The sequence below is a fragment of the Colius striatus genome, unplaced genomic scaffold (assembly GCF_028858725.1).
Source record: "Colius striatus isolate bColStr4 unplaced genomic scaffold, bColStr4.1.hap1 scaffold_48, whole genome shotgun sequence".
Classification (NCBI taxonomy): Eukaryota; Metazoa; Chordata; class Aves; order Coliiformes; family Coliidae; genus Colius; species Colius striatus.
Window position 1 is genome coordinate 546,620 of NW_026908529.1, and position 16,315 is coordinate 562,934.

The window sequence follows — 16,315 nt, forward strand, 5'->3', positions numbered from 1 at the left end:
AGGGAGAACGGGCACTGACTAAGATGCAAAGCTGTAAGATGCAGCAGGTCAGCAGCTGCTCTGCAAGCAGCTGAGCTGGCTCTGCCGTAGCAGCGTGGTGAACAGGTGGAGGCTGGAACTCCTGCAGTCACCCTTCTCGGTGGGAGTCCTACAGCCGTCTTACTCTCACATTTGGCAGTGCTGCTGCTGCCTCAGTAAGCTTCAGGGGCTTTTATAGCACTCTCCTTGTTGGGCTAGCCTAAGTGCTTGTGAAGCTGCGTGGCAGACCCAACTGGGGAAATTTGGTATCTGATTTTTGCCACTGTTCACATCAGAGAAGCTCCATGATCCCCACAAGTCAGAGTGGTCAGTGTCTGTGCCATAGAAGGGTGGCCAGGGATGCAAACAGCTGCCAGGGTGAGGTGGAGGTATAGGAGGAAAGTGAGCTGGAAGCTACTGTCACAGAAACATGAATGAAACTGCAGTCCCTTCTGTTGCAAAACAGCAGAATGTTGGTGTTGCCTTCAGCTGGGGATGGAGAGACAATGGAAATGTTAATAAATCAGTTAATAAACTGATTGCTAATAAGCTAAATATGAGCCAGCAATGTGCCCTCGTGGGCAAGAAGCCAATGGCAGCCTGGGAGGCATCAAGAAGAGTGTGGGCAGCAGGTCAAGGGAGGTTCTGCTCCCCCTCTGCTCTGCCCTGCTGAGGCCTCATCTGGAGTCCTGTGTCCAGTTCTGGGCTCCTCAGCTCCAGAGGGACAGGGAAGTGCTGGAGAGAGGCCAGCACAGGGCCACCAAGATGATCAGGGGACTGGAGCATCTTCCTTATGAGGAAAGGCTGCAGGACCTGGGGCTGTTTAGTCTGGAGAAGAGGAGACTGAGGGGAGATCTTATTAACATTTATAAATACCTGAAGGCTGGGTGTCAGGAGGTTGGGACATCCCTCTTTTCTATAGTAGCCAGCAACAGTACAAGGGGTGATGGGATGAAGCTGGAACACAAAAAGTTCCACTTAAACATAAGAACAAACTGTGTCAGTGTTTCCGTGAGGGAGCTCTGGCCCAGGCTGCCCAGGGAGGGTGTGGAGGCTCCTTCCTTGGAGGGCGTCAAGACCCACCTGGACACGTTTCTGTGTGACCTGATCTAGGTGACCCCGCTTCTGCAGGGGGGTTGGACTGGATGATCTCTAAAGGTCCCTTCCAGCCCTACCATTATATGATCTATGATCCGCTGAGGAGCTTATCAGGCATGAGCTGTATATAGATTTGGTATATATGTATATATATTGTCCTTAAATTGTGCTGGAATATCCATTTGGTGGTTTATGCTGCTTTGACTCTCTTCTAAACTAACAGCTGAATTGAAAATGCAAACATGTTACTGATGCAGACTAATCTTGCATCTCCACCTATTCCTAGTTTTAACTGTCTGAGGTCTTTAATCTGTGGAGAATGATGTATCTCTCAGCTCTGTGTCTGTTCTCTCTTTCCTGTGCATTGAAATGTCCCAACTCTGCCACCAACTATCCGCTCCCTTTCTTCAAGTTTCTCCTTCTCACTGTTAGCCTCGGGGGCTCAACTCTCTGGAAGCACAGAGGGTGATTAATCAGTCTAATCAGTGTTACCTTTAAAAACCCACACAACCTGACTGTAGTTTTGTGTAGTCTTGACTTCCTACTTCGTGTTAACACTTGTTTTGTAAGAATGATTCTTACCTCAAAAGTGTCTCACCTGTCTACATAAGAGACAGTTATGCACCTGGTTACTCTGAAGAACGTTCCCGTGTCCATAACAAAATCCCACGTGGTGTATGAGCTGCAGCAGCTTCACAGTGACTAGTGATGGCCACAAGAATGCAAGGAAAGGGTAAGGTTAAAGTGAATATTCACACGATGGGGCATAGCTGGGAGATGCAGCAGCAGTGTGAGCCTATAAAGAAAAAAGCTGTTTATGAATCTGTCCTTAAGATGCATTGAATCAAAGGGGTATGTCTTTTGGGAAAGAGAGATTATATAGGGTTGGCCTCAGAATCATTCACATGTGTTCAGCTGAACAAATGTGGTTAAAGTCTCCTGAGTTTTGTGTGGGTTTCTTGGTTTTGGTTTTTTTCCCATCTCAACCCATGATCACGTTTTGCTCATGAGCAGAATGTTTACCAAGCCTACATGGTCCTCTAGACAAATGTGTCCTGGTTTAGGGCCACCTAGGAACAAAGGACCACCATCAGCCATAAGTACAGAGGGCCTTTGGAATCTCCAAGGACAGGGAGAGCTCACTTGCCACTTACGGCCTCAAGTGAAAACAGACAGGACTGCTCAGCTTGGGGAAGAAAACAAACATTAATTTAATCCGGTGTCCAGTTCTGGGCTCCTCAGCTCAAGAGGGACAGGGAACTGTTGGAGAGAGGCCAGCACAGGGCCACCAAGATGATCAGGGGACTGGAGCATCTTCCTGATGAGGAAAGGCTGCGGGACCTGGGGCTGTTTAGTCTGGAGAAGAGGAGACTGAGGGGGGATCTTATTAACATTTATAAGTATATAAATGGTGGGTGTCAGCAGGTTGGGGCAGCCTTTTTTTCTGTTGTATCCAATGACAGGACAAGGAGTGATGGAAAGAAGCTGAAACACAAAAGGTTCCATTGAAACATGAGGAAAAACTCTTTCAGTGTTTCAGTGAGGGAGGCCTGGCCCAGGCTGCCCAGGGAGGGTGTGGAGGCTCCTTCCTTGGAGGGCTTCAAGACCCACCTGGACATGTTCCTGTGTGACCTGATCTAGGTGGGACCTGCCTTGGCAGGGATGTTACCTGTGTTGTCTACTTACCTGTGTCTTGAAAGAGGCAGTTGTTCACCTGTCCTAACTGTCCTGTGCGAGGTTTCCCCTGGGGGGTGTGTGTGTGTACTCAGAATATACTTCAGCTCACGGCATCCACTCTCCAGCTGTGATTGTGTGGCAGTGCCTGCTGGTTATGTTGCTGCTCAGCCTTCATGCAGTACTCTGTGCAGCCTCATAGCCACAAATCATAGTGTCCTCTGACACTGAAAAGGTGGTGCAGAAGCATTGCCATCCTCCCTGTGCTGTGTAAGGCAGTGGCCAGCTTCTGGAATTAGTGCATTATTTGGTGGATGCAGCCATTAGTAGTGTACTTTGTGAACTTGTCTAATATCAAACAAGCAGGTTGATGAGGTTAAATTTGGCAACATACTGAACAGAAATGCAAGAGCTCTACCACAGAACGTTTTCTTAGACTGTGCCTTTCTAATCAGAGAGGCATTGACTGCATTATCCAACATTGCTGGAACTCAGCCTTACTGAGGTATCAATACCTTGTTGTCCTTTGGTTGATGAAATCCTTACCTGCTCATGCATTTATGCCTTTCATCCTACATGTGTTTTGTAAGAGACAACGAGACTTTCCGTCGTTATCTGTAGCAGTTTTGAGTCCTCACCTGAAGGTGGAGATCATTTTTTTTGACTGAGTGAGCAAAATCTGACTCATCTAAAGGAGTAAGCGTGTTCTCCAGCTATCCAAGCCTGGTGGGAAGAGAGCACAGCATCTGCTCTGTGTTCACACCACTGGTATGTGTATCCTCTCTACTTCTACGTTGTAATGTTTTCAGGGATCTGACTAAGGTGGAACACAGGGAGCCCTGCAGGTGGGACTCCCACTCGTGTTGATGTCAGCCTGCTTGCTGCTCCTGTATTTTTGGGAAGTGGTGTGGTATTTTGGTGTTGCAGAAGACAGTAGTAACAAATCTGCCCTGAAGGGTTCACTGTGTTCCTACTCAAGGTTTTCAAGTTACTTCATGTGCCAATGTCATCTACCATCTTCCAAAACCACATTTACCAAAAGCTGAGCCATTCCCACGCATGGTTTCTCAGTTTTCCCTGGTAGCTTTACTTCCTTGCATCTCCAGCTTCGTTATCTCCACCCCTATATGTTCCATAGCTATAACTGAAAGTCAGAGACTACACAAATGAGTGGTTGACCCACACCCAAGGGAATCTGCTGGTAATCACTAGAGCTCATTTGGCCAGAGCCTGAGCAATTGTTCAGGAGCCTTCATTCTCCTGTGCCCCTTTCCCTGATTTTGCTCCCTTCCTCTCCCAATGGGATACTCCTGTGGAAGCTGCTGGTGCAAGAACTGCTGGGCAAATACATCCAGTGTAGGCACTGCCTGTGTTTCCAAAAACCTTTGTGGTTAAATACTGCAACGTGCCTGTTCCCCCTGTAGCATATGTAAGAGGTGTCTAGAGAACTTAAGCTACTGGCAAGTAGTTTTGTCTCCCAGTAAGAGCTTTCTAGCTAACCTTTTATTATACTTGGTAATGGGCACCTTGTGTGGCCCCATGTTTAATTTGGCTTCTCTTTGTCTATTTGATCAAGCTAGGTTATGGAGTTGGCTTTAAATTACATTTGCCTTCACACATGTATATAAACAATGATAAGGGAAAACTGAGTTTGTACAGCCAAGGAGGGACAAACCTAGAAAAGAACTGAAGTTGCACATGCAGCTGCAAGCCTAACCCTTTTTTATTCCTCTCACTTTCATTTGTGCTTACTTGGCTTTATGCTCACCTGCTACCCCCCAACATACTGTGTTGTGTTCTCAGCTACTAATGGCTGCGTCTTACATGGTAGCCTGGGAATAAACGTTGGTGTGAATGTCACTGAAAGGAGTCTGTGAGTAGCATACACAGAATTTATTGTTCCCCAAAACTCAGCTGTATTTCTTGCACCATAGTTATTATGTGATGTACCTCTGATTTTAGCCTCTGGAACTTTCTCTTTGAACAGTCCAATAAAAATGGAGCCTGGAGTTTGTTTACTTCTGACATAAAAAGCAAACAGCTGAGGGAGCAGGCAACTTTTATTGGACCTGTAAAGGAGTAATATAGATGGCAGAGATTTCAGGCTGTATTTTGTCATGGGTTTCAGGGGTTCTGGGGGTACTGAGCTGTTGGTGCAGGGAGGGTTGGTGGTTTTCACTGATTGATTGATGTTGGGCAGTCTTTGAGACCACACTGTTGCATTTGTGCAGGAAAGAGACTGAGTGAAGACATGGTCTTGCAATACCTCGGTATGGAAAGGGTATTTAGAAGAGGAGATACTCAATTTTTGTGCTGCCTTTGTCAGTCTGGATCTGTACCCTGACAGGCAGTGGAAGCCTGTGTGTGCTACCAGTGTCCTGTGAAACAATGTGCTGAATGAAGGATGGTGGAGAGTCTACAGCTCAAATAGTTGTCTTGAAAGGATGCTACTAAGTGATGCAGCTTTTAAACCATGGAGCGTTTCGAAGCATTCCTCCTGTGGAATGTTTGCCTTGTAACTGCATCAGAACTAGTCACCTGCCTGCATTTCGTAATGAGATGTCTGGCATGTCTGAGGTGAAACCAAGCCACAAAAGCAAACACATTCAGAATTAACAGGCTGATACTTCTGCGTCTGCTCTACCCCAGGAGCGTTGGTGGGAGCTGTGTCAGCAGATGGTAAGGGGAAGGACTTGTCCCGAAGGAACCCCTCTGTGTCCTTCTGTGCAGCTGGCCTTGACCTTCTTTCATGAGGTTTTGGAAAACATTCTTTGGCAGAGCGTGCTAAAATTGGGGCATAAAAGTGACAGATTCAGTATCCGGGTCTTAAATAATACTTAAGTAGTCTTTTGTTGTGTGAGCTGAGCAAAAGCCAACATTGCTGTCCTTGGGTTAATGCAGCTGGATATGTGTCATTCCAGTTTCATAATTGCTTCCTCAATAAACAGAATCGGAACTATAGTAATAAGATGCTATTTTAAAAGTACACTTTTTCAAGCATTTCTGAGTACTTCCCCAATACCTGAGCCAATGGGTTTAATTCTTTGTGAAAATCCCTTGTCCTCCTCTGTAAAAATCCTTTTAATCAGCCTCTTGTTTACTTTAGAAGGCTTTTGCCCTGTTTTCTCATTTGCACTGCTGTAAATTCAGAGGTGTTTCACTGAAACATGGGATGTGTCCTTCCTAACAGAATACAGCTTATGCTTTGATAATAGAAGTGGCTGCAGACCAGCATTTCTGTCAGCTTTTGGGATGCAGCTGTTTAGAGAACTGTTAAATACGGTTACAAATCAGATGTTCTCCCAACTAATAATTTAAAGTTGCTGCTAAGTTCAAGTCACTTTTTGAATCAACACCATCTCCATCTACTGCTGTGTGTTTCTAAAGAATAATTTCTTGTGAGGTCACCCACTGGTTCCCTGTTATGCCTGAACCGTGTGAGACACGTTAGTAGTGCCTCTGCTCTCTGGTGCTGTGACTGCCATATATGTAGGTGATCTGCCACTCCCGTCCCTCCAAAAACAGTGATAAAGGTTTGAAATAGAAAATCTTAGACTCATAGAGTTGTTTTAGTTGGAAAATACTTTTGAGATCGTGGAGTCCAAGCCTTGCCTTCACCCTGCCACAGCCACCACTAACCCCTGGCCCTCAGCCCCACGGCTTTGGGATCCCTCCAGGGCTGGGCACTGCCCCAGCTCCCTGGGCAGCCTGGCACAGGGGCTGACAGCCCTCTCAGGGAAACAGTTCTGCCTCAGCTCCAACCTCAACATTCCATGGGGCAACTTGAAGCCATGTCATGTCATTGATTACTTGTTCAGGTAGTTGCAGAGAATGATCATGTCTCCCCTCAGCCTCCTCTTCTCCAGGCTGAACATCCCCAGCTCCCTCAGCCCCTCCCCATCAGACTCGTGCTGGAGACCCATAACCAGCTTTGTTGCCCATCTCTGGATCCTCTCCAGCATCTCAATGTCCTTCTTGCAGTGAGGAGCCCAGAACTGGACACAATATTCGAGGTGAGACCTCACCAGCACCGAGTACAGGGCAACAATCACCTCCTTGGTCCTGCTGGTCACACTTGGGCACGCTGCTGGCTGTCAACCAAAATAACGTTGTGTTCATTCTTCCTCTAAGACAAAACTGTTCTTTTATTCATAGGTCTAAATATCTAAGCCACCTTTCTAATTCTGGTAGAATTGTATGTAATTAAGGTGCAGATGACGACGTAAGTCGGCAGAACTGATGGGATATTAGGTTAGCTAGTTTAATAATCAGATTTAAATAATCAGAACCTTAGTAAATGTACCATCTGCTGTGCAAGAGTAGCTAAGAGGATTAACCATGATAAAAACCCATGGAAAGACTAGAAAACTTGAATTGTTAGTCAGGGATTGTTAGTACAGGATAAGTCTTGCTGTTTAACGTTTTTATGGTAAGGTATAGCAGACACCTTTATGGTGTTTTGGTCTTACAATGTGGGCAATGTTGTGAAAATAGCTACAACTCAAAAAAACCCCTCATCCTAAATGAAACTGTCAGCCTCTTTAACTCTTCTTTATGAGCAATGACACTGGAATCCCATCGGTTTTGTCAGATACCCTTGTCTTGCTGTTTGTGTGCACGGCGACTTTGGTTTTGGTAAACAAATATTTTAACCACATTTCCGTGTTTCACTTGTGTATTGGCATTTTAAATCAATTGAATTACAAAATAAACACTAAATGTAAGCTCTGACTTCCCAACAATCTGTCGGCGTTGGCGTGCTGCCTGTTGATAAACCATACCTTGGTGTGTCCTTTGTGCCTAGTCTCTTTTTAACTGTGTGTAGTCTCTTAGGATGGTAGGAGGTGGTGAGAGAGGTGGATGGGAAACCTTTATACAGCTAAAACATCTCCTGGCCTAGGGAATTGTCATTCCTGTGCTTGGGGGATGTGTAGAGGGGCACAGAGACCGAGCTTATCGGCGTTGTAGAGTACATGTGGGAAACGGAGGTGCTGCAGTTGCTACTGAAAATGTGGTTAGCGACGCCAGAGAGGTGTAGTAAATCTGGAGGAAGCTGTGGTTTAGTTGTAGTAACTCTGCCATTGAGTCTGTGCTTTACACCAGGGGACATTTCAGTACTTGAAAAACGCAGGAAACTGTGTGGGTTGTACATTGTGCTTTTGCACTTCCACCTGTGTGCATGGGACAATCTACACTGGATCAGTTCCATGCTAGATCCCGTGTGCTCACTGTGCTTTTTAGAACGAGTCAGTCGTAGCCTTGTGTTCTGTCTTCACCATTAAACTCACAGAGAGACTCCAGCAGGAGACAGCTCAGCCATCTCTGAAACCATGCAGGTTTCAGCATGTTTGTCTCTCTTGTGGGAGTAACCAGAGACCTTGACTTGGTGGCACTGATGGATTTTATGGTGGGCCACCCTTCCTATCTTCCACCCCGAAAACTGCCTTACAGCAGCTGAGTATTTGGAACAAAACAGGAGGTGGTTTCAGTTGCATGAAGCGATGGGCTTGCCCAAGAGAGGAGTGGCTCAGTGGGAAGGGAAGGGAAGGGAAGGGAAGGGAAGGGAAGGGAAGGGAAGGGAAGGGAAGGGAAGGGAAGGGAAGGGAAGGGAAGGGAAGGGAAGGGAAGGGAAGGGAAGGGAAGGGAAGGGAAGGGCCTTTGTCCTGGGGAGATCTGCAGGGCTCCAAATGCAGTGTGGGCAGCTGATAGCCAGGGAACACTTGTGAGGAGGGAGCTTGGTGTTTGGCAAGAGAAGATGCTTTTAAATGCATCAACTTCAGAGAGCATCATCATCTGGCTGGGATTCACAGTGGGGTTTCAGGTCACCGAGGCAATGTAAGTGGTAAATTGGCCCAGGACAGCTTTACCTGCCATGACTACAGACTTGTGTGACTTCTTTTGGGGTGTGTTGGTGGGTTTTTTGACTCTGCATAGGACTGATTCAGGGAGCAGCAGTGTAGCAGAAAACATGACACTACCAAGTGAGGTAAACAGTTTTCTTCCCGAGTCAATGTGAGAGTGAGGTAGAGCAGGAGGAACCATGCCTTTGAATTCACTGGACCGAATCCTGAAACTCTTTCTTGTGCCTACCATGACATGAGGAAATACTTAAAATAAGAAATGGGAGAAGAGGCCAGCTTGATTTTCATGCCTGGCATTAAAGCACAGGAGAAGGAAAACTGAGTAGAGAAAATTCCATATATGCAGAGAATGGAATAATAATGTTATGAGAGAGGAGTACTAGTAGGAATAGTAACGTTATAGGTAGTCTCTGCAGCAGGCTGGATCTATATTTAAGCACAAATTATATGATTAATAACATGATATTTTGGTGGCTTCTACAGAGGGATTGGTCTAGATGATCTCTAAAGATCCCTCCCAACCCCTACCATTCTATGATTCTACGACAGCACAAGTCCTTGCAGCATCTCTTGTGTGGTGTAACTGGTACCATTTTGTAGTGCTTGCCCCTGTGTGTGCAGCGTACAACACATTCTGGTTTTGACCTAATGCAGGAAAAGGCACTAGATATAGATCCAGTTCAAGGGATTTTGCTCTGTGTCCTCTTGCTCTCTGCTCTTGATGTATTCAAAGGTTGATGACTCTTGACAGAGCTGTACAAGGGTGTTTTGGAGACAGTTTATTAGGATTGTTGATGTGCTTGGGCTTCAGGATATGCTTTCCTTCATGTCTGGATTTAATTGTAGGTAATTCTGGAGGAAAAAACTGTTTTCTTACCTTGGGAAATGCAGCATTCTTGTGGCATCTGGCCATTGTACCCAGCAATCAATCAGTCACTAGAGAAAGAAGGGGCAGAAATGAGAGATGCAGAAAATAAGTGATCTAAGCAAAATGCCACTGAATAGCTTCTTTCCTCCTCTAAAGGACTGGATGGCTGTGACAGCAGTTGTTCACAGCCCTGACTGGAAATAGCAAGACTGTTGTGAGGAGGCACTTATGGGCAGCCTGTAGTCTGCTCCCCACACGTTAGTGATAGCAGTGTACTCTCATCAGGAGCTGTAATAAGCCTGAACTCCAAACTTCCATTCTTTCCTAGCGCTTGGTGGGAGTTGTGAGCGCTCTTACAAGGTGCCTTTCTTTGGGGCCACCTTGTCCACTCAGTTTCTATTTGTTGTGGTTTGATTTCTGTTTTCTCTTAGCAAACGCTTTCCAAGAACTTGGGATGGTGGGGTTTTTTTTCCCCACTTAGGTTGTGTTACTGGTGATACTCTCACAAAACAGCGTTGAACCAAGGTGTTGCTCACACCAGAGGTGCCTGAGGCTTTACCTTACGGGCTTCAAATAGCGAGAAGTAATGGGATACTGGAAGTGGCCCTGTCAAGTGAAAAAGGGAAAAAGCTCAAGCCTGAAATCACTGTATTGACTGCTGGTAAAAATAACAGCAAAGCCTCTGACAGCTGAAAGAGAGCGAAAGGAGGAAAAGCACGTTGCCTTCAGGTTTTTCCCTTTGTTCATTGGCGCCGTGCCCACACACCCCATTCAGGGCTCTAGAAATGGTTCACTGACTTGAAACTCTGGCTGCTTTTAATTGTCTGGGGTTTATTTGTTTAAGTAATGTGAGGAAAATACCGAGCTAGGTCTCTCAACATTGAATTGTCAACTCTACAGACATTTTTTGTCGCGGCGCTGCAGACAAGTTAAGGAGGATTCGGGTTTTACATTTGTTTTGCTGGATTCCAAATGCTGCTTTTCCACTGTGGCTTTGAATTGTTGTTGCAACCTCAGAGAATCTATTGAGCTGGCTAACAGCATTTACACAAGAAGTCAGCACCAAATCCGTCTGTAACGCTGGAAAGCTGTTGGTGTGTATTCAAGGAGGGTGCTGTGCGAGTCATTTGGAATGGGGTATTTGCAGCATTTTGTGGTGTTAGAAGTGCTGGGGGAAAAAACATACAAAAAAAGTACCCTGGCATAACAGAATTTGTGAAAGCAAAACTGTTCCATTCCTTTGGCTTTTAAAAATACTAAAAATCACCCGTGTAAAGATAATGTTTTGTTTGTAAACAAAGCTCCTGTTGTCAGAGGTAAAATGGGAAGAAGAAAAACATTTTTGAGCACTAATAATGCCCTGTACAACTCCCTGCACCAGCACAGGCTGGGGGTGACCTGCTGGAGAGCAGCTCTGCAGAGAGAGACCTGGGAGCCCGGATTGATAATAAACTGACCATGAGCCAGCAACGTGCCCTCGTGGGCAAGAAGCCAATGGCAGCCTGGGATGCATCAAGAAGAGTGTGGGCAGCAGGTCGAGGGAGGTTCTTATCCCCCTCTGCTCTGCCCTGCTGAGGCCTCATCTGGAGTCCTGTGTCCAGTTCTGGGCTCCTCAGCTCCAGAGGGACAGGGAAGTGCTGGAGAGAGGCCAGCACAGGGCCACCAAGATGATCAGGGGACTGGAGCATCTTTCATATGAGGAGAGGCTGCAGGACCTGGGGCTGTTTAGTCTGGAGAAGAGGAGACTGAGGGGGGATCTCATTAACATTTATAAATATCTAAAGGGTGGGTGTCAGGAGGTTGGGACATCCCTTTTTTCTATAGTATCTAGCAACAGTACAAGGGGTGATGGGATGAAGCTGGAACACAAAAAGTTCCACTTAAACATAAGAACAAACTGTGTCAGTGTTTCCGTGAGGGAGCCCTGGCCCAGGCTGCCCAGGGAGGGTGTGGAGGCTCCTTCCTTGGAGGGCTTCAAGACCCACCTGGACACGTTCTTGTGTGACCTGATCTAGGTGACCCTGCTTCTGCAGGGGAGTTGGACTGGATGATGTCTAAAGGTCCCTTCCAACCTCTACCATTCTGTGATTCTATGGTTGAGATTGCATTTTAAACACTTTCCCTTGAAGCAAAGTAGAAGACATCATGTTTTGTGCCTGTCAAGTGTCAGCCTTTTGTTTTATAAGAGTGAAACTCAGAGAGACTGCAAAGTCTTGCTGAGGCTTAACTGTGTCTTTATTAAGGTGTAATTACGCAAAAAGACAAAAGCACATATGCCATGACTGGTGTTACTGAGAAAGAAAGGTTTGTCTGCTTGAGGTTCCCCTTGTGATTAGCACCCATCTGACTTGTCACCATTGTGGAACATTTAATGTACCTTTGAGTTTGGGACAAAGTACTTGTTCAGTAATTTCGTTTTAACAAGGTTTTCTCTGCTGAAGGACTGAAGAGGTATGGGTGGACCTAGAGATGGACCCACAGGACAGGCAGGATCTGCATTTTCAGTGGAGGAGTGGGGATGTGTTCTTTGGGCGTATTCCCAGCTGGGATGACAAAGATCCTCTTATTGCCACACAGACATTGCAAAGTGGAGGGCTTGCTTGAAGTAATCCTGCTTGCCTGGGTACTTGGTCTCATTGCTCTGTGAAGAATTACCATCCTTCAGTTGTATTAGGGACAAATTTTGCACATTTCCTTTTTCATACGTGATATTTTCACGTAGAAAACCAGCCAGGCTCATGATTGATGGAATAGACACCACACACTTCTGCTTTCATGGTTGTGTCCTCCCACGGACTCTCCCTTGCCTTTTAAATACCACTCAAAGAGAAGTCAGCTGTTTGTCTCGTGCTTCACACTGTTGTGTTTGTTAGAAGAGCCACGTCCTAACCAGTGGACAAAACAGCCCTGGTCCTAACCAACAGAGCTGTGTTCTTGCTTGCTTTTTGGCTCAGTCAGAGCAGCATTGGTGGTGGTTGATGTGTTATGAATAGTGGCTGCTGGAGCAGTGAGAAGTCACCTGGTCTGGTACTCGGGGCTTTTGGAAGCAAAGGTGAACATGGTTTCATTAGAATGAATATTCCTGGTGGTTTTATCATTTTGAAGTCAGTCTTTGTGCTGTGGGAAGTGGACTTGGCAGTGTTGTCCATCTTCAGAAAGCCACGGGGGAGTTAAATGGCAGAGGTCCGCGGAGGTAACTCTGCTGTGGAAGTGGGGTCTGGAATCCTGCTTTCCCATTCCAGTTGAGAAACCTGACTCACAGAAAGTCTGGGTTGGAAGGGGCTTTTTGAGATTGCCTGCTCCAGCCTTTTACTGAAAGCAAGGAAGGGCCTTTAGGTTATTCAGTGCCCTGCCAAGCTGAATCTGAGCTATTTCCAGCAAAGGGAGCCACGCTCCTTCTCTGGGTTTAATTCCTCTCATAGTGAGCAACGTCTCCTCGTGTCTGGATAGAGTTTCCCCTGAATCAGCTCAAGCCTGTTGCCTCCTGGCCTGTTCTCTGTGCATCCTTGCGAAGAGACCAGCTCCCTCTTTGTGTGTGAGCTGTGAATGCTGTAGCTGTCAGTTCTTGTGCTCCACTGAAACAACGTGAAACACTCACAACATGATTGCAGGGTGCGCATGTCAGGGATTGCCCTCTGGTTTGGATACAATCCCCGGTCGCATTTGTTGGGTGGTAGATGTTACTTAGAGCCAGGAGTGGGATGGCACATCCAGATAAGATTCCCTTGTTGAATGCTGGAAAATGGAGTGAGAGTTGGCCAGGACACATTTTTCTCTTTGCCACGGAGAGTTGTCGAGCAAAGAGAGAAAACATTTCACAGCTGTCCTGCACAAACTGCAAGTGTCTGGCAGTTGACACCCAAACCTAGCTCGTTTAACTCGGCGAGCCTTTTATGTGAGAGCTTGATTCGTCAGGTTTATGCTGGGATGCAGACTTGCTGCTGTATGTAATTTGTGAGGAACTGAGGCATCAGAATCAGTGGTGAGCTGCTGTGAACTTCAGCTTGCCCGAGGCTTTGCTGCTACGGTGTAATATCAGAAGAGTTACCAGTGTGTTTCACTTTCTCTGATGATAACAGTTTCCTTTTCTGTGGTTGAAAATGCAAATTCATAACTAAATCATGCTGACTTGGTAATTTTTGGAGGGTTCTGAACTAGCAGCTCACTAGGGATCTTTGACTTGCCCGTTCTGGTGGGCTTTGTTCTGAGTGCCTTCCTTCTGCTGCTGCTACTCACTGCATCCCTTATTCATTGGTAGAGCAGTACAGCCGTGTCCCAAATACAAGGAATACAAGCTGTGATCATTCTGATCATAAAGGGATGAGCTCTGACATGAACGTTTGCTCTCTTACCATACTGTTAGAAGCTCAGATCCTGGTGGCTGTCAGATGTGGGGGTTTCAGAACCTGGCATATTCTCTGCTCCTGACATCTACAGCCTTCACCACAGGACAGGAAAGTGGTGTTTCATTTTTGCTGAGACCGAAAATGGGTTCCTGCTACTTGTTTAGTGTTGAAGAGTGTTTTCAAGGCTGTAATTTGTAGTGTCACCCGCTCTAGTTCACACAGAGGAAGCTGTTACTCAGCCTGTGTGTGTTCTAGGAGCGCAGGCAGGGATAATTTGTCCTGTTGTTTATGAATGTAAATACTGTTTTAAGGCAATGGTAACCGAGAGTGTTTTTCCTATTCACAGAGCAAGCTTTACATGGAAGGATTTAGAAGCCTAAAAAAAGGAGAACCAGTGGAATTTACTTTTAAGAAATCTTCCAACGGCCTTGAATCAATACGGGTAACAGGCCCTGGAGGGAGCCCCTGCTTAGGAAGTGAAAGACAACCCAAAGGGAAGACAGTACAAAAAAGAAAACCAAAGGGAGATAGGTAATTATGTTACTTTGCTATTCCTCCTTCCCCCCACCACCCCTTTTCCCTTTTTTTTTTCTTTGCAAGTGTTTATTGAAAGTCTGTTTTGATCATGTATCCATTTGTGAAGACAAACCCTCCTGCGTACGGGCTCTTACGTGGAACTCGGGCGTTCGGTTAAACCCCTGAAGCTGTTGTCTACGGGACTACATAAATCATCCCCTCCACTGGTTTTACTACAGAAGCTTTTATTGAATTAGAGGCAGCCTGCAAAGGAATGTAAAACTGATTTGCAAATATTGCTGTTAGAAGAGTGGTCAGGCTGAAAACAGGTGAAGTAACGTCCTGCTTAGGTGGGAGCTGTGCGTGCTAGAGGCTCGTGTGTGCAGGGGGCTTTTAAACTGTGCATCCGTGGTTTTAGACAGAGGAAAGGGTAAGTGGTGCACTCAGGGTTGAGATGTGTGTAATTGATTAATTATGTTTTGATGCCTGATGGGCTGAGGAATGGTAATAATCTTTTACACCTTTCAGGTTAGTCCTGAGAGCTGGGCTTTGTGTACCAATGCAGCAGTCCGGCTTGCACCGCCTGCTCTCTGCCTCTCATGGCTTGAAGAAGTTCTGTGATCCTCTGAAATAGTTTTTTCTTATGTTTAAATGGAACTTTTTGTGTTCCAGCCTCATCCCATCACCCCTTGTCCTATTGCTAGCTACTGTAGAAAAAAGGGATGTCCCAACCTCCTGACACCCACCCTTTAGATATTTATAAATGTTAATGAGATCCCCCCTCAGTCTCCTCTTCTCCAGACTGAACAGCCTCAGGTCCCGCAGCCTTTCCTCATATGAAAGATGTTCTGTACCCTTGATCATCTTGGTGGCCCTGTGCTGGCCTCTCTCCAGCACTTCCCTGTCCCTCTGGAGCTGAGGAGCCCAGAACTGGACACAGGACTCCAGATGAGGCCTCAGTAGATATGGCAGAGTAGAGGAGGAGCAGAACCTCCCTTGACCTACTGCCCACACTCTTCTTGATGCATCCCAGGCTGCCATTGGCTTCTTGCCCACGAGGGCACGTTGCTGGTTCATGCTTAAGAGCCTCCTACAGCTCCAGCTGAGCCGATGTGGGTAAGGAGATGTGAATAAGGGGAGTGGAATGAGCTGGAAAGGAGAGCCCTGAACTGTTACCAGAATGAGAGAAGCTCATAGAAACCGTTCTTAACAGATGGATGGGACCAAGGCAGATGGGGAAAGTCCTGCCACCCAAGAGCTGGGAAGCAAGGCTGGGCTGGTGGTAACACGTAACTGCAACACAGCGGACACGTCCACTCCTGCACTTGGCCAGCCCCAGGGACCTACTTCAGACAGGTCCTGAACAGCACCAGGGCAAAACAGGGGACAGACCAAGGGAGAGTGCCCAGCTGAGCAGAGGAACAAAGCACAAGTTTGGGCACTCACAGCCTTTGGCACAGAACGGGGTCAGTATGTCACTGTCAAAGGGCTGAACTTTCCAGCTGCTCTCCAAGACAGGTTGTGTTCCCAGCTCTGCTGTTTTCTAAAGAGGAAGCTGGCACAGAAGTACTGCAGAAGTTGCATGGCTTCTACAGTGATTTCCTCAAAGGAACTTACTCAGGGCTGGGATTTCAGAAGGTAAAGCATGAATACCTCCTCCTCCTCCTCCCTCCTGACTCATTTCACCTGGTTTGAGATGCTAAGAATTCTTCTACTTCTGGATTTCATTCCTGCTTTTCCCATTTTCCAAGCACAGGGCATTTTTGTGGCTGTTTGCTTTTTCCTTGCTTCACAGTGATTCTGGTGGATGTTTCATTCCTCCTTCCAGGGGCTTATGGACTGCAGAGACCGCTGTAGCTGTGTTCCCTTCCATGCAAACTGCCATGTGAAATGAGGTCCCTCTGGCCTACTAACCCCTTTCCAGCAGCACTGTG

At 46.5% G+C, this 16,315-nt stretch overlaps 1 protein-coding gene across 1 annotated transcript in view; it reads left to right on the forward strand.

The window, feature by feature from the left end:
- Positions 1–16,315, forward strand: part of LOC133629500 (protein lin-28 homolog B-like) — a 44,143-nt gene that overhangs the window by 7,326 nt on the left and 20,502 nt on the right. Inside the window, 1 exon segment of the mRNA XM_062020157.1 lies at positions 14,212–14,396. Within this exon segment, the coding sequence (XP_061876141.1) occupies positions 14,212–14,396 (185 nt within the window).